The 22,140-nt window shown below is 42.6% G+C and overlaps 1 protein-coding gene across 1 annotated transcript in view; it reads left to right on the plus strand.

The window, feature by feature from the left end:
• Positions 1-22,140, plus strand: part of RBM33 (RNA binding motif protein 33) — a 121,225-nt gene that overhangs the window by 61,498 nt on the left and 37,587 nt on the right. The window contains exons 10-12 of the mRNA XM_021693026.1: positions 2,266-2,324; positions 20,617-20,749; positions 21,131-21,474. Of these exons, the coding sequence (XP_021548701.1) occupies positions 2,266-2,324; positions 20,617-20,749; positions 21,131-21,474 (536 nt within the window). The remainder of the gene's footprint in view (positions 1-2,265; positions 2,325-20,616; positions 20,750-21,130; positions 21,475-22,140) is intronic.

The following is a 22,140-nucleotide window of genomic DNA, read 5'->3' on the forward strand; positions in this document are numbered from 1 at the left end:
ACGAGCCCGGGAGACTGCAGAGTTCCCGAGGGACACTTGGCAGAGGCCTTGGCAGTCTGACCGAGGCCCTCTCTCCCGGCTGGATTTCTGATCTGCCCCTCTCACACTGTCCTTAGGTGCTCTCGTTTGTCAACTTTCGTTCTTTTTCCCTTCTTTTCTTTTTTGTTGCTTTTTACAGTTTACTTTAAAAAAGAAAAGAAAGAAAAGCAGGCCAACTAACCAGAGGCTTCTGTGTAAGAAATCTGTTAATTATAATCAGATTCCTTCCCAGAGATCGCTCCTAGCTTTCTTGTTCTCATTCCCCCCAGTTAAAGAGACCTATTTTTTTTTTTTTAATCTTTTTGTTGTATTCGAGGTTTCTGACAGGAATTGATGTTTAAATGCCAAGTTTAAAAATTAGTGGCACATAGTCTTGAAGGTTTGGGTACTTTATATTTGGTACTTAATTTAAAAACCATCACCTTTATATTGTTTAATATGTAGTTTATTTCTCTTTCGCTTTCGTTATAATCTTTTGAGGTCAGAGATACTCTAATTGTTTCTTTCTCCACTTCACAATCTACTGTTTTGCTTCAGATAAATTGATGAACTCCTCCCCCTCCCCCAGTGCCTTTTAGGAGGCTGTATAGATCTGGGGGCTGGATCCTGTTCTATGTAAAGTCTCTCAAATTGACCTCATTCTGAAATTTCGACTTATTGGATTAGGCTCGCTCTCCCTCCCTTCCTCTCTCTCTCTCTCTCTCTCTCTCTCTCTCTCTCTCTCTCTCAGGATTTCTGCCATTTTACATTTTATCCAGGTAAGTTTCTTTTAGCCACACTTTGTGTTTGATGGGTCGTGAGTCTGCTCCAACAACACTATCACTTTAAATTGAACCTGAGGAAGTTTGACCCTCATTATAAGGCTTGATGTCTAGAGTTCCTTGAGTACCTGTAGTAAATAAAATTTATCTTAGTGTTCTGTTTTTAAAGTAATTTTGACCTTTATCTATTTCTTATTCAGCAGACATTTTTTAAATTAAAAAGTTGGTATGTGATATTGTTATTTTTTTATTTTCTCTGCATCATATGGCTGGTTGTTCTCTGCATGTCTGTGTTCTAATCTCTTATAAGGACACCAGTCTCAATGGATCAGGGCCCACCCACATGACCTCATTTTACTGTAATCACCTCTTTGAAGGTCCATAGCCCAAATCCAGTCCTGTTCTGAGGGACTGGGGGTTGGGACTTCAGCATACACATTTGGGAGGGGGCTTCAGTTCAGCCTGTAACACCTGACCACCTGAGAGCTTACTACATGCATCTGGCAGCACATTTTAATGAAAGATAACCACGCAGCACCGTGTAGCAGTCCCTAGGTGGGTGGTGGTTTGTTTTTGTTGTTTTTTTTTTCCTCCAAAATCTAGATCAGTACAATGCATATGTTTTAAGTAGCTTGAGCATACCTTATTTAGCCCCAGGGTATAAAACTAACATGTGGCTTCTTCCTTACTATAAAATGTCTGTTTTTTAAAATTATGATTTTGTGTTCTGGGGCGCCTGGGTGGCTCAGTCGGTTAAGCGGCTGCCTTCGGCTCAGATCATGATCCCAGGGTTCTGGGATCGAGCCCCACGTCGGGCTCCCTGCTCAGCGGGAAGCCTGCTTCTCCCTCTCCCTCTGCCTGCCTCTCTGCCTACTTGTACTATCTCTCTGTCAAATAAATAAATAAAATCTTAAAAAAAAAATAATAAAATTATGATTTCGTGTTCTTCTGGTAGATGGGTTGGAGTTCTGCTTGTTTAAAAACAACAAAACCAAACTGAAAGTCTTGGCATAGTAGATTGTTCTTTGTAACACTACCATGGGTATGTGTGTTTTCCTCTCCCCCACCCCCCATGATTCTAGAGGATTTAGATTTACATTTGTATTTGATTGGAGTCAGAAACCGTAACTGGAGTAGATAGTCTGGATAACTGGGTGATGGATGTGAAACACAAGGCCATTTTTTATTTTAGAGGAGTAAGCTCTTTTTTTATTGCAAAACATTTTAGTTCTAAATAGGAATTCCCTGCTGAAATTCCAGCTTCTGCATATGCCGTTGTATGCTGGCAAGCCTTCTGCTCTCCCCTTCCCTTGTATGGGATTTAGGTTAAGTGTAAACTTAATATATTACATGTATTTTACACAGGGTATATATTTTTTATTAAACTTAACATACTGTATTCCTTTCTCAGTGGGTTTGTTTGTGAAGTAAACGGTGTTGGTAACCAGAGGTGTTTTCTTCCTAGTGCCCTTGCTGCCAGTCCCGAGCCAGCCGAGACCTGCTGTGGGGCCTCAGAGATTCCCAGTGAGTAGCAGCTGCTCCTTCTGCTCTGATAGGGATGAGCATACATTTACTAAGAAATATTAATACAGCAAATACAAGTGGTTCCAACTAAATATAAGTTTAAAGATTTGTAAATATTGACAATAATTTTTGCAGTGGAAAATGTTTGTTAAAAGCTTAAGGTCAATGGATTTTTGAGAATGGAATTAATTTTGTTTAACTGTGAAAGTGTTGAATCAGGATCATCATACAGTGCCTTTCATCTTAAAGAGTATGAATTTTGATTTCATTATTGCCGTACGTTAAGTGAGAAAGGGCCTTGCTTTATTATCATGTGTGCGTGCACGCATGCACATGTGAATTTGTGTACGTGTGGGTATGTGTGTGAAATTCTAGGGAATAATAATGAATTCTTGGGGTGCCCGGGTGGCACAGTCGGTTAAGCCTCCGACTCTTGGTTTCAGCTCAGGTCATGATCTCCGGGTCCTGGGATTGAGCCCCTGTATTGGGCTCTGCACTCAGCCTTAGGATTCTTTCTCCCTTTCCCCCCCCCCCCGCTGCTCATGCATGCTCTCTCTCAAATAAGTAAATAAATCTTTTAAAAAAAAAAAAAGTGATCTCTACTTGCTTAAAACAAACCTCAAAAGTCTTAATGAGCTAATGGTTTTATAGTTTAAAATGAAGGTTTTCTCTTTAAAGTATCTTTATAAGAAAGTACAGATTCTCCCCCCTCCATACTTTGGTATGCTTTCCTTAAGTTTATCCATTCTTCTAATACATTTTAACTAGAAGAAAAATGTCTGTTAAATAATTGTATCTGTTTAAATAAATTTTTTTTTTTTTTTTTGAGTTTTGGGTTGGATTTGTTACTAGTTCTTGGTTTCGTTAAATCACTGAGGACATGTTCTTTTTATAGTGTTGAAAAAAAATGGACCAGATCATAAAATTTTAGTATCATTTTTATGTAAAACAGATAAAGTTTTGTTGAGACTGAATAATCTCTGATTTCAGGAAATATCTAAAAGACTATTTGACCCTAGCTTTGACACTTAAGTAGATAGCTTATTTATTATAAGGCGTTTAGCAAAAAAGTTTTAATGAAGGCTCTAGGTGTATAGTCAGAAGATTATTTAAAAATAAAATCAGTATTGGATTTAAAGTTCAGAATATTTTTTAGAAACGTCTTTGATTTGTAGTTATTTATGAATTATGTTTTCTAAAACTGATTCTTAATGGTTTTATTCCCCCATATTGACTAATTTTTCCTTTAAATTACTTACGAAGTACTAAAAACTAGGTTTTTTAAATTAAGTGGTATTTATTGAGTACAGTTCTCTGTTCAAAGCACTTGTTATAATAGTGAGGGTTTATTAATTGCATGGTCCAGTGATAAGCACACGTGATTTAGTTGTTAGATACGTTTTTTCTGGTGAAGTAGTTTAACTGCTAGTTACTATAAAGTTCTAATATTTTAAGTACTTTTTGCTGTTTTTCAGAAATGTAAGCAGCTGTGTTATAATCATTATTAGACTTGTTTTTGTGTTTTTTTTTTTTAAAGATTTTATTTATTTATTTGAGAGAGAGAATGAGAGACAGAGAGCACGAGAGGGGAGAGGGTCAGAGGGAGAAGCAGACCCCCTGCTGAGCAGGGAGCCTGATGCGGGACTCGATCCCGGAACTCCAGGATCATGACCTGAGCCGAAGGCAGTCGCTTAACCAACTGAGCCACCCAGGCGCCCATGTTTTTGTGTTTTGTTTGCATTATAGAGATAAAATTTGATGTGAAAACCAATTGTAGTTTAAGAAAAACAAAGCAGTGTTGTATGTACTTGATATTTTTATAAAAATGTGTTTACTAATATAAAATTAGATAATCATTTGTAATTTTCATCTACTTCTATTTTTCCATTCTGCAAATACAATTTTATCTAATTCTAGAAGAAGCAAACTGCATAATACTGGAGGATAAGGGGATCATAAAAGAAAATTTCTTTTCTTTCTTTCTCTCTTTTTTTTTAAAGATTTATTTATTTTAGCATGAGCAGGGTGGGCAAAGGGGGAGAGAGAGAGAAAGTAAGCAGACTCTCCACTGAGCACAGAGTCTGACCCAGGGGCTCAATCCCACGACCCTGAGATCATAACCTTAGCTGAAATCCAGAGTCAGATGCTTAACTTGCTGAGCCACCCTGGCGCCCCTAAAAGAATATTTCTTTGAGAAATTGAACTTGCTGCTGTTTTTTTTTTTTTTTCCCTTTTAATTTTATGTTTAAGTAGTCTCTACCCACAGCGTGGGGCTCGAACGCACAACTCTGAGACCAAGTTACACACTCCACTGATGGAGCCAGCCACGCACCCTGAAATTGTGAACTTATTTTTAAGTTCTGTAGTACTCTGGGGATAGTAAATACTGTTGAACTGCTTTTGGAAAAGTTTTCTGCAAGGTGTGATGTCTGGTTTTGTTGTTATTTTTGAGATGGGCAATATGTATGGGTGGCAGGAAGTGGCTGGGCTACACAGGAGTTACGTTTGTGCTACGGTAGGAGACTCTCTTTAGCTCGCTTGTCTATTGGTGTCTTACATGTCTTGTACCTTTTGTTAAGTCCCAAATACTGGATCTTAACCTGTGGTTACAGTGTACCTGTGGTCTTAAAAGTGCAGTGCTCTACTTATTTCTGTACTCGGTCTTCCTTAAAGAAGGTGATCAGATGTGGAATCTATTTTTAAAGAACAGACGCGAGCTGGGGGCACCCGGCTGGCTCAGGCAGTGGAGCATGCAGCTTTTGCTCTTGGGGTTGTGAGTTGGAGCCCCACGTTGGGCGTAGAGATGATGTAAAAAGATTTCTTTTTTTTAAAAACACACAAGAGGTAGTATGTTTTAAAAAGTGCACTAAAATATCGTTAAGAAGGGGGACCAACTCTGGGCCATCTCCTGTTATTTTACATAGACCAGATCTTTATTATTGTTTTTTCCTTTTCTACTAGGTTGAACTTGGTTGCTGTCAGTGTAAATGTAGTTTTGTGAGCATGTGAGTTTCTCCTTCATGCCAAGTGCTTCTGCCCTAGTGCTGGTCCTAAACCATAAAACAGACTAGCATAGTTCAGTGAAGCCAGTTTTGGCCGAGTAAAATTATAAAACTAGTGGGGATAGTATTGCTGTGTTTTAACAAAGACCCTTGGAGATTTCTTACTGATGGCAGTTTGCCCTGGGGTCTGCCTGTTACTTTCGCTAAACTGAATTTTGCTTTGTAAGATGACCCCCAGACTGATAAAACATTCACGTTAGGAAGCCTAATTTTGGAATCATCATGGAGTCTGTACGAATCAGTAGTCTTCCTTGGCACACAAACAGATGTGAATTACACTGATCTGTTGAGCAAAGTGAAGTTCACTGCAGTCTTGGAGCAAGATCTCTCAGTATTAATTTTCTGTGTCACTTATTTAACCGCTATTTATCTGCACTTCGTGTGCACAAGGCCCAGGGCTAGGCCATCTCTCTTGGGCACAGGGCGAGTAGGACTCTGTACAGAAGCTGATCTGCAGACATAGATCAGGGACTCCTGAAGCTGTCAGCAAGAACTCCACCTGTCCTAGGAGAAGTGGGGATTCATTAAAGGAGCTTAAGCCAGGGAAAGACAGGATTGCAGTGAACTTCACTTTGCTTAGTACATTTCTGTAATTCACATCCTTTTGTGTGCCAAGGACATCTACTGACTCAGACTCCATGATGAACCCTATATAAAATGAATAGTTTGGAGAAGGGGTATGTAATTTAGTTTTTTACTTGTTGTTTTCAATGATACATATGTGAATTTGCTCTGGAGAATTACATCACGCTCACTTAAGTGTACAGAAATTCAGCTCTACCCATCTGACTAAAGAGTAAAAAAGGCAGTCAGTACAAGTACCACTAAATTTCCAAATTTTAAGGAATTAGTATCTAGTTGGTATTAATGCTAAGGTTCTTCCTGCTCTTCCCCAACAGTGGTAAGCTTTACTTTCTTAAAAATCCATTTTGTTTGATAATTTTATGAAAACTTCAGAAATTCTTAATTTAGAACTAGTACACCTGGAAATTGTATTAGGTGGAAATGCCTCCAGTTTTTTAGTTAAAAATCAGAGAAGTCTTAGGCAACCTAATATTAAACCTGTTTTTCATAGAATTACTTAAGATTGTTTGAAAAATTCAAATCTTAGATGAAAATATGGTATTCTAGGCTATGCGTGATATAGTAGGAGAACTAATATTTTTATTTCCTATTGGTGAATTTTATTGAGAGAATTGAATAAACAGTTTTTAAGACAAAGATTTGAATGTCAAAGTAGTAAATATCATAAGAAAAGTATCCTTATGTTTGATGTTTTTGGAAAATACTGCTTTAGCTCTTGGCATTGAGCTTCCCCCCCCCCCCCCCCCCGGAATTTGGTGAAGTGCTTTGTGATTTAGGTTTGCATCTAAGAATTAGATCCGTGTATTTAATTTTCACTGTGGATACAGCTCTTAGTGCTGTACTTTAAAACATTTCTCATCACAAACTTTAATTCCCAGGGTGTTTTATTTTTTCAAGTCTGAGTTATGAATCTTTCTTTGAAATACAAAAATGTATCACAATTGATAGCGTTATCAGAGAATGAATTCTTTTCATACTCCTTTTAATATCACATTATTACTCTGCCAAATGTAAAATATGTCTCAGCTCTCTAAACAGTGAGTCCTCACAGGAGCTGATGGGCACAGGAAGTAAGCGTCTGCCCTTAAGTGCTGTGTGAGGGCCCGTCCCTCCCTCCGTGTCCGCTCTGTACGCTCCGTCCGGTCTTGCCATCTACCACCTGCCGTCCCTCATGCTCTCATGAAGCATTCTCACTCATGTTAAGACCTTTGAATGTAGTTTCACAGAACACTTGTGGTTTTCTTTGTTGTTTTGTTTTTGTGGGGGAGTGAGGTGGGCAGGCTCATTTACCTTTCTGCACATGAGTTGTTCTCTTTGTGTCAGTTTGAATTCTGTTTTCATTTCCAAATGCTCTTTGTTTTACGTGTTAGTCCGATAGGATTCCTTTTCCATTAAGGCTGTCCCTGATGTTTTTGTCACTAACGTGAAGTTTGAAGTCTTGTTTTTATCCGTAAGTATATTTTCCAGTTACGTTATTTATCCTCAAAGAGGTGTTTATTGTTTTTAAAGTTTGCCCACATAAAAAGGTAACACTAAAATGTTGGTTAGTAATATTTTAAAGTGTTGCTTTGAGATTTTGCTAACCTAATTTAAGTGTTGGTGTAATTGCTATTTTTAAGCATATGGGTAAATCCTGAGTAACTCAGGTTGTGAAGATTCTTGACCTAGGGTATTTTAAAAACCTGTTCAGTCATTGATTTTGAATTGATGTACTGGGTAAAAGCTGGTATTTCAGGGTAGCCAGTTAAATACCAAGTACTTTGGCTGCTGAATAATTTCTGAGTGATTTTTGTTGGAATTAAAACTAAAAATTACATTAAAAAAAAGACTACTAGTAAGTTTAAATTAGTCTTCCTAGCAATTACATTATTACTTAGGCTAACCCAGTAAGATTTCCATTTGTGTTTCCCGTGGGGCTGTTGCACCTCACGGGTAGGTCTGCGTGTACTCTGCTTCCGTGGAGCGGGTGCAGGGTATCAGGTGGTGGTGATGGACACGTCCTGGGTGTGTTTTATGTGGCATTTCATGCAAATCATGTTTGATGAGACTGCCGCCTCAAATTCCGTTTCTTTCTGATTAGAGCCCTTGCAGATGTGAATCTAGACTTTATTCCAGCCTTTCTTTTGAACCCCTAACTGTTTTTACAACTTGCCTGCAATGCCTTGTAATTATTAGCACTTAAGATCGGGAAGGAATGATGGGCATTTTCTCTTATCAGATCTACCAGTAGTAGCCGGCGAGTACAGGACGAGAGCCTTCCAGCTGTCAAACATTGTCAGGCTTGCGGGGAGAGAATGCAGTTTAAAATGCAGGTGACATAATACCCAACATCCTCCATTTGCTAGTGGGTTTCTGATTAATCATGATTACCATATATTATCATACCATCAAATTTAATCATATCAATGAATTCCCATCTGCAGCAGGAACAGGAACAGCTAAACACTGTGGTAACAGCTATTAAGTGTGGTGGTTATGAGATTCAGCGCCCCGTTGACTTGACTTGCCGTCCTGCCAGTGCACATTGTGTGTGCCGGGTAGAGATCGGCTGGGTGGGCGTCTGCACACATAACTCCGAGCCCTGGGACTCCTGACTGAAATTACATGAAGTGGGTTTCTTGTACAGTAAGTGAGCCAGTAGGCCACATTATAAAAGCTACCTTCTAAAAGTGTGTGCTAAACTGTCATGTTGAGTCTTTGGCTAAGTAAAACTGTTAATGTTGAAATGAAAACCTTTCATGCATCCTTTCATAAATAGTAGACTAAAACTCTTGAGTGCAGTTTACCCTAATCTGTAATGTAACAATCCAGCCAGTGCGGGATTGACGATAATACAGATTGTCAAACTCTCAGAACCTCCTGTGTGTGCCAAGAAAATCTTTATGGCCTGTTTTTACTGATGGATCCTGCAAAGCACACCAATTTTTATCTTTAATACTTACTTTCTCTGGCGTTTCTGAAGACCTATAGGTCTGTTAAAATACATTTTTAAGATACTTTGAAAGAGGTCCTATTTTATTATAAAGGACTAGGAAGCACTTCTTCCAAAAGATTAGAAACTTAAAAAACTTTTTTACGATTTGGTCCTTTTGATGCACAAGCCTGTGAAAATTCACAAGTACATACAGTTGTGTAATCACTACAATTAAGATGTTGAGAGCGGTCCTGTCTCCCGAAGGGCTTCCTCATGCTGCCCTTCTGTGGTCACTCCTCTCCCCATCGCAGCCCCTGGCATCCAGATCTGTTTCTTGTCCCTGAAATCGTGTCGTGGACTCCCGTGGCATGTTTGGTTTGAGTCTGGCTTCTTTCCTTTGCCACAGTGCTGTTGAGATTCTTTCATCCAGTATGTTGCACCTGTAAGTGGCTCGTCTTTTTTTATTGGCAAGTATTATTCTACCGTATGGATGTACCACAGTCTGTTTATCCATTCACCATGTGGACGTTTGGGTTATTTCTAGTCTTTGGTTCTTATGAATAAAGTTGGTATAAACGTGTGCATCGTTTTCTGTGTGAATGTAGTTGTCGGTAAATAGCTAGGAGTGGGGATTGTGGGTCATGTGGTGGGTGTATTCACAGATGAGAATTTTTTTTTTTTTTTAAAGATTTTATTTATTTATTTGACAGAGAGAGACACAGCGAGAGAGGGAACACAAGCAGGGGGAGTGGGAGAGGGAGAAGCAGGCTCCCCGCAGAGCAGGGAGCCCGATGCGGGACTCGATCCCAGGTCCCTGGGATCATGACCTGAGCTGAAGGCAGTCGCTTAACCAACTGAGCCACCCAGGCGCCCCACAGATGAGAATTTTTAAACAGACTATGCTCTTAGTTGGTAGAGCTGCTGCTCCATCCTTTTTTGAGTGAGGAAATAGTCTTCTTCGAGCATGTACTGTTGAAAATCATTGGGAAAGGAAACAATTACTGAGTGCTTACTGTGTCGTAGAGTTTGCTCGGAGCTTGTGTTCAACAGCCATGTGAAGGGAACATTTTCTCCAGTTAACTGATGGGGAAACTGAGTCTTGGAAAGATTCAGTTGCTCAAGTTCACATAACTGGGTGCAGGAGATGGGGTTGCAGGCGTGCCAGTCCGAGTCTCTTAGTCATGGTGTACCTGCCCATTTCTCTCTGAGTATTAAAATGCACATGAGTAAACTGGCAGATTGGATCCGAACTGTATTTAAGTTTGTGCTTTGGTGAGCGCTGTGAATTATCACAGACCTGTACCTCTGAAACAAATAATACATTGTATGTTAAAAAAAAAAAAAAAAGGTAGCAGGAAGGGAAAAATGAAGGGGGGGGATTCGGAGGGGGAGACGAACCATGAGAGACTATGGACTCTGACAAACAAACTGAGGGTTCTAGAGGGGAGGGGGTGGGGGAGTGGGTTAGCCTGGTGATGGGTATTAAGGAGGGCACGTTCTGCATGGAGCACTGGGTGTTATATGAAAACAGTGAATCTTGGATCACTACATCAAAAACTAATGATGTAATGTGTGGTGATTAACATAACATAATAAAATAAATGCAATTCAAATCTAAAAAAAAAAAGATTGTGACTGTCAGTAAGAGCTGGGAGGGCTGGTACTGTGCTTGGGTGGGATTGTTTGGGGAGGACAACAGGCGGGGTAAGGTGCAGGGATAAAGGGCTTTTCATTGTATGAAATAAGAAACAAATAGGCTTCAGTGTGTTCATCAAGAGCAGGATTTTGTACTAAGTTAAAGATGTTATAATGTGTACTACGTGCTCTGGCTTCACTGCTTGAGGCAATACCATTATCTTCATGTATTTAAGTCCATGTGGGGTCTGCCCCCCGTCTGTGAAGGCTGGTGCTCAGCCCTGGGTATGTGCTTCTTCAGAATGTTTAGAAAGCATCTCCCAATACAAAAATAGGTATTAAGCAAGGCACAATGTGAAAGAAAAAAGATCTATGAAAATACTAAAATAAGAGGATTAATATTGTGATAGAAGAGCATAATTTTAATTATGTCAGGGGTCACTAGTGGTCTTTATTCTCTGCATTTAACCCACATTTAATCAGAATTAACTGAGAGGCGTTCTTAAGTGTCTGTTGGTCTCTTATATAGTTCTTTGCATTTTAAGTGAGATTAATAAATGAAAACATGCTGTAAAGGAAAGGTTGTAATTCATTGAAAGATTCATGAAGTTTCAATGACATTGTTAAGGTATTTAATTAGTCTTATTAAAATATACCAAGTGACCCTGTTAGGGAAGCTGATAAGTCATACAATAGCTGTTAGAGCCTCTTTATTCTCTGCATTATACGATTAACTTTGGGCTAAGCAATTTATGCAGAGTTCTCATCTTTTTTTTTTGTGGTTGAAGTTGTCAGTTCTTCCTGAGTAGGATTAACACAGATAACATCATGTAATTAACAAGAGATGCGGAACACGTGAGAGTGCGGTTTGTATAAGAATTATATGAGAATGATAATTTTTTTACCTTAGACTCTTAAAGGGATATAAAGAAAAGCAAAATAGAGCAATTAGTTGAAAGGATTAAGGTAGCCTTTTCTTTCAAAAGGCAGACGAATTAGTACTGAAAGTTCTGTTAAATGATGTATTCACAGTTCACTAACAGTCTTAAAATAATTGTGCATTTGGTAGAGGGAATTGGTAATTTATTATCTTTTATACCCGTGAAATGATAGAAGTTCTTAAATGAATGCTCCCATCAGGAGAGCCTCCAAGGTGGGGAATGCCAGCCTGGAACCATGGCTTATTCAGCATTACCTGAAGACACATTGGTCACGGACGAAAGCAGTGTGTGACAGCAGAAAGAGCACTTCATAAAGCAAGAGTCCGAAAATGGGCCTTCGTGTCCTGAGTTATGTGTGGACAGTGGAATGTGGGCTAATCCACTTTTAACTCTCTAAACCTGAGTTTCTTCATCCCTTAAAGGGAAAGTTGTTTGTTGTGCCTGTTTCTTGGCACCGTGTTTGTGAAAGATACGGTGTTGTACTTGACTGGTTCCGGGTCAGGGTGTGAATGAGGCTGCACATGACAGAAAACTCACTTAACAATGACTTAAACCAAGTGTCTTTACTTTTTGCATAAAAACGAGAAAGTTCTGGGTTGGTATAGCAATTCTGTGATGTTACAGGGACCCATATATTTTTCTACCCAAATTCCAGGCCAAAAGAGGAGGAAGGATGGGGACGAAAGGTGTGTACCCCCTGAGGCGAGCCCCTAAGGAGCCTCCCGAGGGCCCCCATCCCACAATGCCAGCGAAGTCTTGTTGGTCAGAACCTAGTCACACGGCTACCCTTGTGACAAGTTCAAGGATTTTTAGGTGGGCAGTGCAGCCCTTTTATTACTTAGGAAGGAGTGAGAATTTATACTAGGTGGTAAGCAATTAGCAGTCATTTCCACATGGCTAAAACTTACGGCCGGAATTCATGTAAATAAAGGGAAAAAAAGTGACCTCTGTTCAAAGTGAAATAGAAACCAGTGAGGAAAATGGCACCGTGAGCTTCATGATACCTGCTAATTGTTTAATTTCTATTTCAAAAAGGCAGTACTGATGATAGTCAATAAGAAGCTTTTAGGATCTTCAAGCTTAAAAATTTTAAAGTTCATGTAAGTATTCAAATTCTCAGGTTCTGTTATCCGTTGAGGCCAGTGGACGCAGTGAGGGGCCTGCGGTGTCTTCCCCAGATGATTTCTCCCTTGTGTCTGTCGTGATCTGCTACCTCTGGAGAAGTAACTATTTGTCACTCTGCTTCATTTCATGTATCAGCCACTGACTTTCTTTCTGAATAATATCTTGGAATTATCTGCCCCTTTTTTCTAATCTTCCTACCTTCTGGCCCTTACGCAGGCATTTGACGTCTTGGAAATGGGCTTCTTTCTGGTCGGATTTGATGCAGGTGTCAATAAAGCTCTTTCTCCCCCTGCCAGTGTCGTTGGGCCTGGTCGACGCGCCTTAATCAGGCCTGCCTGGTGCTCACTGCCCTCCGCCTGGCTGCCCCAGGTTATCACAGCTGGCTGGTGTCAGCCTGTGGTTTCAAGGTTATTCTGGCAAAACCCTCTTCTTCCATTCTTATTCTGTTGGACAAAATACCAAAGCCAGAAATTTCCTTGTTTACTCAACTTGAGTCAGCACTTTCTTCTAAATTGTAGATAACATCTCTGGTCCTGCCTCCTTTATCAGTTTCTCATAGGTTGATCAGATAAGAACTGCTAATTTCTCTTACCATTCAGGCCAGCCGTGGAATTTCCATGGCTGTCTGACTCTAGACTTGATTTAGTATTTATTGGTTTTTTTTGACTCCACAGCACTCACATACTCTCACACAATTACATATACATATGTGATAATGAAACAGCGAGACAGACGACGGAACATGAAATAACTGTTCCTAACAAGCACAGTGGGTGAATACGTGTGCTGTGGAGATGGGTGACCCGGGAGTGAGCCCAGGCTCTGCCACTTTCTAGCCGTGTACTGGGTGTGAGATATTGAAATGCTCACAAGATTCTGTGAGCAGAATCCCTACCTCATAGGGCATTCTAGGGACTGAAGGAGATAGCAGAGGAGTCCCCTGCAGAGTTAGCTAGCAGCAGTATATAGGGTGGGCGGTAACCTTGGGTCAGCAGGAGCAGAGCCCAAGATGGGGATTTGGGGGCACAGGATTAGGTAAGGGCGCTGGGGATGGAAGGGGGTGGAACTGGGCTACTATGTAGTTTCAGGTCAAAGATTCTGGCCCTGGCCTGATCCTTGGGGGGTCGAGTGGGAGGGGGGCCTCTGGAGCATAAGCCCTCCCTCAGAGTTGTCCACTCTGGGGCAGTGGGCCATGGACTGTCACAGGCAGGTCTTGGAGGAGCAGCACCCATTGGCCAGGACAGCATTTGCAACAGTTGGGGCCTGTGGCGCCTGCATGCAAAGGGGACCTGGTGATGGCCCCAGAGTGTCCAGCACAGGAGGATCAGCTGGAGTGCAGTGACTGACCAGCCCTGAGCCTGTACGGGCTCGGTACTGCGAAGTGTTCTTCTCACTCACCTTGCCCTCTGGGCTCCTTCCTCTGGGCCCCACAGGCCTCTGCATGGTGGGGAAAGGGTGAGGGTCAGTCCTGGGAGTTTGTTTGTAACTGGCCAGGTCTGGAACTGGCCTGCATCACTTCTGCTCACATGCTGTCGGCTGAGGCATGGTCACGTGGCCAGCCACATTGCCTTGCAGGACTGGCTGGGAAAGGTAGCCTGGCTGGTGCTCAGGAAGAAGATGTGGGCACAGACGGGAACATCAGGGGTCTGTGTCCTTGGCGGGGAGGAAGGCGGCTAATTTTTATATAAAGCCAAATAGCCTCATAAATAACGGATTTGTATTTCATGAGCATCCTGCGACATTAACAAGATAATTACATTCACTTTTTCTTATTGACTTCTTTGAACTTGGACAAATTGCCATATAGATCTATCCAGATTTGTCTCAGTTCTAGAAATGGCATTTATTTTTATATTATATAATTTTTGGTTTAGTTTTTTACGTTTTACAAATGGCTTTTTATTTTTACATATTTACATTTTATTTATGGATACATTTATCATGCTGTTAGGGTAGTTATGGTCAGGTTTGCCATTATGCAGACTTGCTCCCACCATGTTTTATTTTACTCTTCCTTGAGTATTTTCTGGCTGAAGGAGTATAGTTCTAACTTGTCGATCTGTATTTACTTTTAGGATTGACCCTGTAAAAATGCCTTGTTATCATATGTGTGGTGCACGATTATTGCTAAGTACTACCATTTGGGTAAAATGAAGTGGTTATTTATTTACTTACTTTTCATTTTACTCTGGTTCTTCTGTGTGGTTTATATGAGTATCCTGCATCTTATAGGTGTATGATTTTTTTTTTTTAAGATTTATTTATTTGAGAGAGAGAGCATGAGAGAGGGGCAGAGGCAGAGGGAGAAGCAAGCTCCCCCCGCTGAGCAGGGAGCCTGACACTGGGCTCGATCCCAGGACCCTGGGATCATGACCTGAGCTGAAGGCAGACGCTTAATGACTGAGCCACCCAGGCGCCCCACGGGTGTATGATTCTTAAGTTCAGTCTGCAGCCCAGAAGGAAACTGGCCTGGGCTGTGCTCCTTAAAACAGCAGCGTTGGAAGGATAGCCCACAGACCGTCCGTCTAATTTTCATTCTTCATTTTCTGTTCTCTGAAAATGGGATGGTTGCAGGATGGAGGAGTCCCTGTTCATCTCACTTTTCCTCTATTTTACATCACAGTAGAGCAAGTTAAAATGATTTCTATCCTATAGTTAAGTCAGAGAACTGGATTCTGTTGATGTTGGCTTCTCTTTGGTCCTGGTGCGCTGTGTATGTTCTCAGTCTGCTCGGCCCAAGAGCCTCCGGGGCTCGCTGCCCAGTGCCTCATCGGTCTATTTCAGCCTCCCTTATGTCCGTCCTAGAGCACTCAGCCATCTACTGTCTGTGTGCTCTGTGGGCAGCCAGGGTTTAACCCACTGTAGTGTTTTAGATTCAAATGTGGGGCTGGGATTTCCTTGCTATTAGAAATAGGCGGTTTATTCATTTGTTAAATACCTGTAAACGTCGTGTACCAGGCCCTGTGCCAAGCATGAAAATGCATTGGTGAATAAAAGAGACCATGGTCTCATCCCTCCCGGGCCTGTCAGTCGAAGGGCAGAGAGCAGTGGAGTGGGTGTGCGACAGGCGTGGGCCTGCTGGGGTGTTGGCGGCTCCGCTGCGAAGCCTCCTTCTGTGACTCGGGTGAGACTGCAGGAAGGGGGCCTGCGCTGGTCTGTTTTGCGCTGTATGAGGAGACATGGCGCTCGTCAGCAGCTCTGTGTTAGGCTTACGGTATGGAATGCTGTCTGCAGAAACGTCACGTATGGATGACAGTAGCGGCGGGCATTGTGAACTTCTCTTACTCACCGGGTACTGTCCTAGGCACTTTGAATGTGTTCTCTCATCTCCTCCCCTGAGAAGCGGGTCCCATCAGTATCCCTGCCTTTTCTAGATAAGAGAACGGAGGCCCAGAGAGGCTCGGTTGCGTCCTCAGGGCTGTGCTAGGTGATGGGAGGGCGGGTGCTGCCACCTGCTCACTCAGCCTCTGCCAGCCAGCGCCTTTCGGAGAGACGACCAGCTGGAAGACCGGTTCTGGCTGAACAGGGACTGATGAAGAAAGGGTATGGGAGGGCCTCGTTACGTATTGCTCACCTTTGAATGCTTGTGTCTAAATGCAGTCAGGCAGCACGTAGATAATTAGTAAAAGGAAAGAAGGTCTGGAAAGAGAAGAAAATCACAATATTAGAATTCTAAAGGGGGCAAGATTTATGATCCCAGTGTATTTCAGTTTAATACAAAAATGTCTTTAGAACTAGTTATGAATATTTAAAATAATCTCCCAGGAATGTTGAAAACTAACCACATTGGTTTCTCTTTGAGTTCATTCTCATAATTCAGTAACTGCTTCCTTTTAGAAACGGATGAAGGGGGTTGAGAATACTTTCCCTGATCTCAACCTGTAGCAAAGTCAAAATCAAAACTTAGCAGACCTTCTGCTTATAATGGAAGGGAAGCCAGTCTACTTTTCCAGTTACATTTTGCCTTATCTATAATGAGAAAACCTATCTTTTGGAGGCCTTGAAATTAACTCTCTAATGGAAGGAGAAAACGAAGGCTGTGAAGAGCCCTGTTGTCGCAGCCATGTGGCCAGTCCTGTCTGGGACTTCCTCAGCAGGGGAGGGACGTGGGGCAGTATAACGCAGTCGTGGAATTTATCGCTTCCAACAGATTTTAGAAGAAACCGAGTATTTTCCAGTTCTCTGTAAACCCTGCATGATGTAAGCCCGGCGCGAAAACTAGCAGGAAGTATTGGGCCTTCACCTACTAAATCACGAAGAAAGCCATGGTTTTTAGTCAAGACAGAAAAGTCAGGAGCCTCTTTCCGCTTCCCGTAATTATGAGTAGAGTCAGGATGGAAGGTGAGGAGAAACTGCTGGTCCCCGTGTGAAGGAGTGCCAGCTCCAGAGGCAGTTGCCTGGGCCCGACTTGTGCCTCCGATCCGAGGCGTGGGTGACACGGATGGAGACGCTGTGCACACTGGGTCCTGTAGGGCACTCACGGGAAAGGAGTGCCGGTGGGGCTTGCCTGGGGCAGGCAACAGCAGTGCTGGTCCGGGAGTGGCTCGGGACCGTGGAGAAATGACACTTTGCTCTCCCCTTTGTTGGAGTGGGTGAAACAGTTGGTACGTTTGTAAGAAGTTCCCACAATGAATGCCGCTGCTTTCCAGCTCTTGGTACAACACAGGACCTCAGGGCTGAGTGGAAATAACCCTAGGACTCCCCCTCTTTCTAAGAAAGTACGTTTTATTCTGTCTGTCCTCTTCTCTGAACTGTGTCCCTGCGTCTGTGTTTTTTCAGCTCCTCAACTGATGCAGTGCATGAGTTACGAGCCCTGAATTGTGCTGACTCAAATTCAGGATGAAAGCTTGCCAACAAATCAGTAGTGTAATACTTTCAACCCTGGTCATAATTTAGCGTACCGTTCCTACTTTTTAATGAAAAATCTGAGCAGTGTCATCATAGAGTGAACGTTAGCAGCAAGCACATTATTCATGCTAGAATGTTCTATGTAGATGGAGAGGAATGAAAGCAGATAGGACACAGGATGCAGAGAGCATTGCAGGGTGAGAGGACTGGGAGTCCCTATCAGCCCAGAGGAGGAAGCACCTTACGTGGTAGGAGCATTAGGGAAGACAGAGCCGTGAGGGCGGAGGGACCAGGAGATGCTCTGAGATGGCAGAGTATCCTGGGCAGTAGGTGAGAAACTGCCGAGGGACATTGATAGGCCAATTAAAGTGAAATCCACACTCTTAGTGATTCCAGCTTTATCCAGCAGCACTCAGTGGTGTGTGGAGAAGTGGGACATGTGGGTGGGTACATGGTCCATGGGCCATGTGCAGGGCAGATCTCCTGAAATCGTGAGCCGGCCAGACGGAGCTGCAAGAGAGGAAAGTAGGGCAGGAGAAAATGGAGTGCCTGTACAGAGGACTTACCGGAGAAGCCCTTCTCTGTAGAGATTTTGCATTTTGGCTGAGATAGCGGGTAGAGTGAAAATTTTCCAAAGACGGGGATGAGGTATGAAATATGGAAGTTTTTGTATGACGTGATGGTTTCCAGAATTCACAGTTCTGTTGACTGTAGGCTATTGTTTTCATGTCTGAGTCAAGAGAAAATCTGATTTTTTTAAAATCCCCAAATTTAGTAATTTTGATAAGATTTATATCATATGGGTTGAAACTTCCTGTGTTTCATTTTCATGTTAAGAAAAAAATGAACCCTTTGGGAGCTTTTAACTTGTTTTTCTTGAGTATTGAAATCTCTGATTTAAAAAAAAAAAAAATAGCGCCTGGGTGGCTCAGTCGGTTGGGTGTCCAACTCTTGCCCTGGGCTCAGGTCTTGATCTCAGGGTCGTGAGTTCAGGCCCCACACTGGGCTTCACGCTGGGCGTGGAGCCTACTTAAAAAATGATAATCATAAAATAAATAAAATTTAAAAGAAAATAGAATGATGTCATCGTGGGCAAATTATTTAATGTCCTGAGTTTCCGTTTCCTTGGCTGTGAAATGGGTCTTGCGCTCCTGCTGTGCTTTGAGTTCGTGAGCTCAGGTGGTCGGGGCTCTGCACAGAGCTTGGTGTGGAGTATGTAAGGCACCAGTGACCACTGTGGCCATTGTGCCGAGGGACTCAGGGCCCCCAGTGCCCATTGGCCCTTACTCTGAAGTCGGTGCTCATACAGTATCAATCCTCGACTGGCTCACGTTGGCTTTACCAAGGTGGTTTATTGAAATCCTGGGCAGATCGCTGCAGTCGTTGGTCACTGTGCCGTAGGGGCTGTGTCCGGAGCGTTGGCTCACGTGTACGGAGGCTGGGCGTCTGTGCAAAGCAGAAGTGTCTCCCGTTGTGGCTTGCTAGTAACTAGACCTTAGCCTTGGTTCACACCCTGCCCTGGGCTCTGGCTCAGTTCTCTGGGCTCCTGACCTGGCTTCCCCTGGGCTGCAAGACCAGCCAGAGGAACAAGAGAATTGGCATTGAATCCAGGTAGCCCACCCATTTCCAGACCCAGCACTTCACCAGTCCATTTCCCGAGTCTCCCTCACCAGGGCCCGTCCCGTTGCTGCCCCCACGCCCTGCATGCAGGCAGACCCACAGGTTCCCTCGCAGGTCGCTCTAGCACTAGTCCAGGTGTTATGACTTGGTCTTTAAACTTGTTACGTGATTCTCAGAACTTGGACAGACCCAGTGTTCCCAAGAGTTGACTTGGATCCCACTGTTCTCCAGGATGGTTCTCTTGGACTCTCCCAGTGGTGACAGTCCTCTTGCCGATGGGCCATTGCCGTGCCTGATGGGCTTTTCTGGAGCTTTTCATGGGTGCTATTCCGTTTACTGTGCATTGTTCTTACAATGCCACAGGGAGAACAGACTTTTAAGGAGAGAGGGAAGGTAAATGTAGTTTGCAAAAACATTTTCAATGTTGTAAGATGCTGTCACATTTAGAGGCAACAGCTAAATGTATTAGTAATAAGATGACAGAAAAGGAGTTAGAATTTCAAGTTTATGAGAAAGGAGCATGATTTTTAAAAGTTTAGAAATGCTGAGTTTCAAAGATGTTTTTAAATGACAGTTATTTTGATGATCTGTATAATTAATGAATTCTTTCTGGGGAAGTGAAAAAAATTGGTGAGGCTTTCTTTAAATGCCTCAACCCCCCCCCCAAAAAAAACAAAGAAAGAATGCAAATGTGAGGGCGCCTGGGTGGCTCAGTTGGTTAAGCGACTGCCTTCGGCTCAGGTCATGATCCTGGAGTCCCGGGATCAAGTCCCACATCGGGCTCCCTGCTCAGCGGGGGGTCTGCTTCTCCCTCTGACCCTCTTCCCTCTCGTGCTCTCTGTCTCTCATTCTCTCGCTCAAATAAATAAATAAAATCTTTAAAAAAAAAAGAATGCAAATGTGGTGCTTTTAAAGATCTCTATGAATACTTAAAAGGCCAACTAAAAAATGAAGTCATTTAGTTTCTCTCTAGAGTTCTAGTGGAAGAATGTTAATCTGTACGAGTTCAAAGTGTCTTATCCAGTGGAATCCGACTTTGAAACATGTCTTTTGTAGCAATACATATATGGTACGGTTTCTTAAATATTTCACATTGTCCTGTTACATCAGAGCTTGCTGATGTTTATTATGGTACACATTCAGGGTCTTTTTCTTCTTTAGAAATAAAGCGGCTTCATAACTGTAGTTTATGGTTGTGTTCAAAAGGCAGCAAATTATAGCATGTTCAAGAAGATCAGTGCCAAGGACGATGGAGGTAGACATTTAGCCTTTTAGATTAATGGGCAAGAAGGGTCAGTAATCGCATAGGTTTCAGTAAGCTTAAAGATAATGTTCTTTTTCTGCTATAGTGATACTGGAACATGGAATTCATGTTTCAGTGCTGCATTTTGATGTTTGACTGTTTCATTAACGGTAGGATCACTTCATAACATCTAGTTATATATGGGGGGCTACAGGAGGCAGTTACTGGATGTTTTCAGGTTGGAACCACGTATGTATTCATTTCTGGAAATGGCCGACTATTTTCCTGCCTCTCATCTTGTTTTCCCTTTGTTCCGTAGGGCCCTCCAGAGTTCCCGCAGCACGCACCTGGGCCTGTACCCAGCAATTTCAGCCAGCCCCCACGACTTCCCCTCCAGGACCAGTGGAGGGCCCCGCCCCCGCCACAGGAGCGAGACCCTTTCTTCTTAGGAGGTAAAGGACTGTGCAGGCTCACAGAACAAAGTCGTACTGGGTGATGATGTGCCTGAACACATTCATGTTTTAAACTGAATTGAGCTTCCAGTAGGAGATTTTTGTGAAGATTGTCAGATTTTTGTACCAGAGCACTTCCTGTCATTTCAGATGCTAAAATTGGACATTGTTGGTATCTACAATGTGAGAATCTCATACAAAGGAGGCAGTCCTCTATAGAAAAGGAGTAATGAAGTAATCTAGAAATAAGTTGTAAAATGTAGCATCTACCTCCTACCCACCACTTGTAATTTTTGTTCTCAGTAAGATGGTACATAAAACTGCTGTTGTGTGACAGGCGTGTTGTGTACAAGCCGAGGGTAATGTTGCACCACCGTTCAGTTTCAGGTGAACCAAGGTTCCCGAGTCATCTTTTTCTGGAACAGCGAAGCCCCCCTCCGCCGCCACCGCCCCCCACGCTTCTTAGCAGCACTCACCCGGTGCCCACCCCTAGTCCCTTACCGTTCACTCAGCCTGGACCAGCATTTAATCAGCAGGGACAGCAGCCCGTGTTCCCCAGAGAGAGGCCCGTCAGGCCGACTCTCCAGCCACCAGGTCCAGTGGGGATCCTTCACTTTAGCCAGCCAGGCTCAGCGGCCACGCGGCCTTTCATCCCTCCTCGGCAGCCCTTCCTGCCTGGCCCGGGACAGCCATTTCTGCCCACCCACGCACAGCCTAACCTGCAGGTATGGATCTTGGCAGGCTGCATGGAAGAGGGGTGCACCTGGAGCTTTGGATCTTTGTGTTTCATAAAATGGAAGTTTCCTGTTGCTATCTGAGTCTTCTAGAATGTGGAGATGATGTAAAGAATAAAGGTTTAGTCTTCAACGTGCTACTTATTAAAGGCAACTTTCTTAACAATATTGTTTTTTTCCCTAATAGTAGGAGAAATGGAAAAAAGTGATTGTCATTTTGGGGGAAATGAAAAAATTCAGTATTCAGATTTTTTAAAGGTGGTACTGCTAATAAAGTTAGGACATGTTTGGATAATACTTTGGCTCATCATTGCAAGATTCCTGAAAGGTTCACCAATGGAAATAAAGTTCTTTGTCAAATTATGTGCCTGCAAAATGTAGTAGAAAGATTCTTTGCATGGAGGGGAAAACGGAGTTGCTGTTCCCCCGTTGTTTGAAAGATTTGAGTGCCCTCTGCTGTAGGTTGTGTTTCATGGGGGGCTGGGAGTTTCTGTGAGATCCTTCTTGCCCCGTATGATTCTGCTCAGATTTAAGCTTACTGTTAAGATACAGAACGATGATACTTGAATCAACTATTTAGAAACACATAGACTATCGAAATTAAGGGAAAAAAAATTATTATTTCATGTGTTAAAGTAGGATAAAATGTTTCTTCCT

This window comes from Neomonachus schauinslandi, chromosome 12, assembly GCF_002201575.2.
Source record: "Neomonachus schauinslandi chromosome 12, ASM220157v2, whole genome shotgun sequence".
Taxonomy (NCBI): domain Eukaryota; kingdom Metazoa; phylum Chordata; class Mammalia; order Carnivora; family Phocidae; genus Neomonachus; species Neomonachus schauinslandi.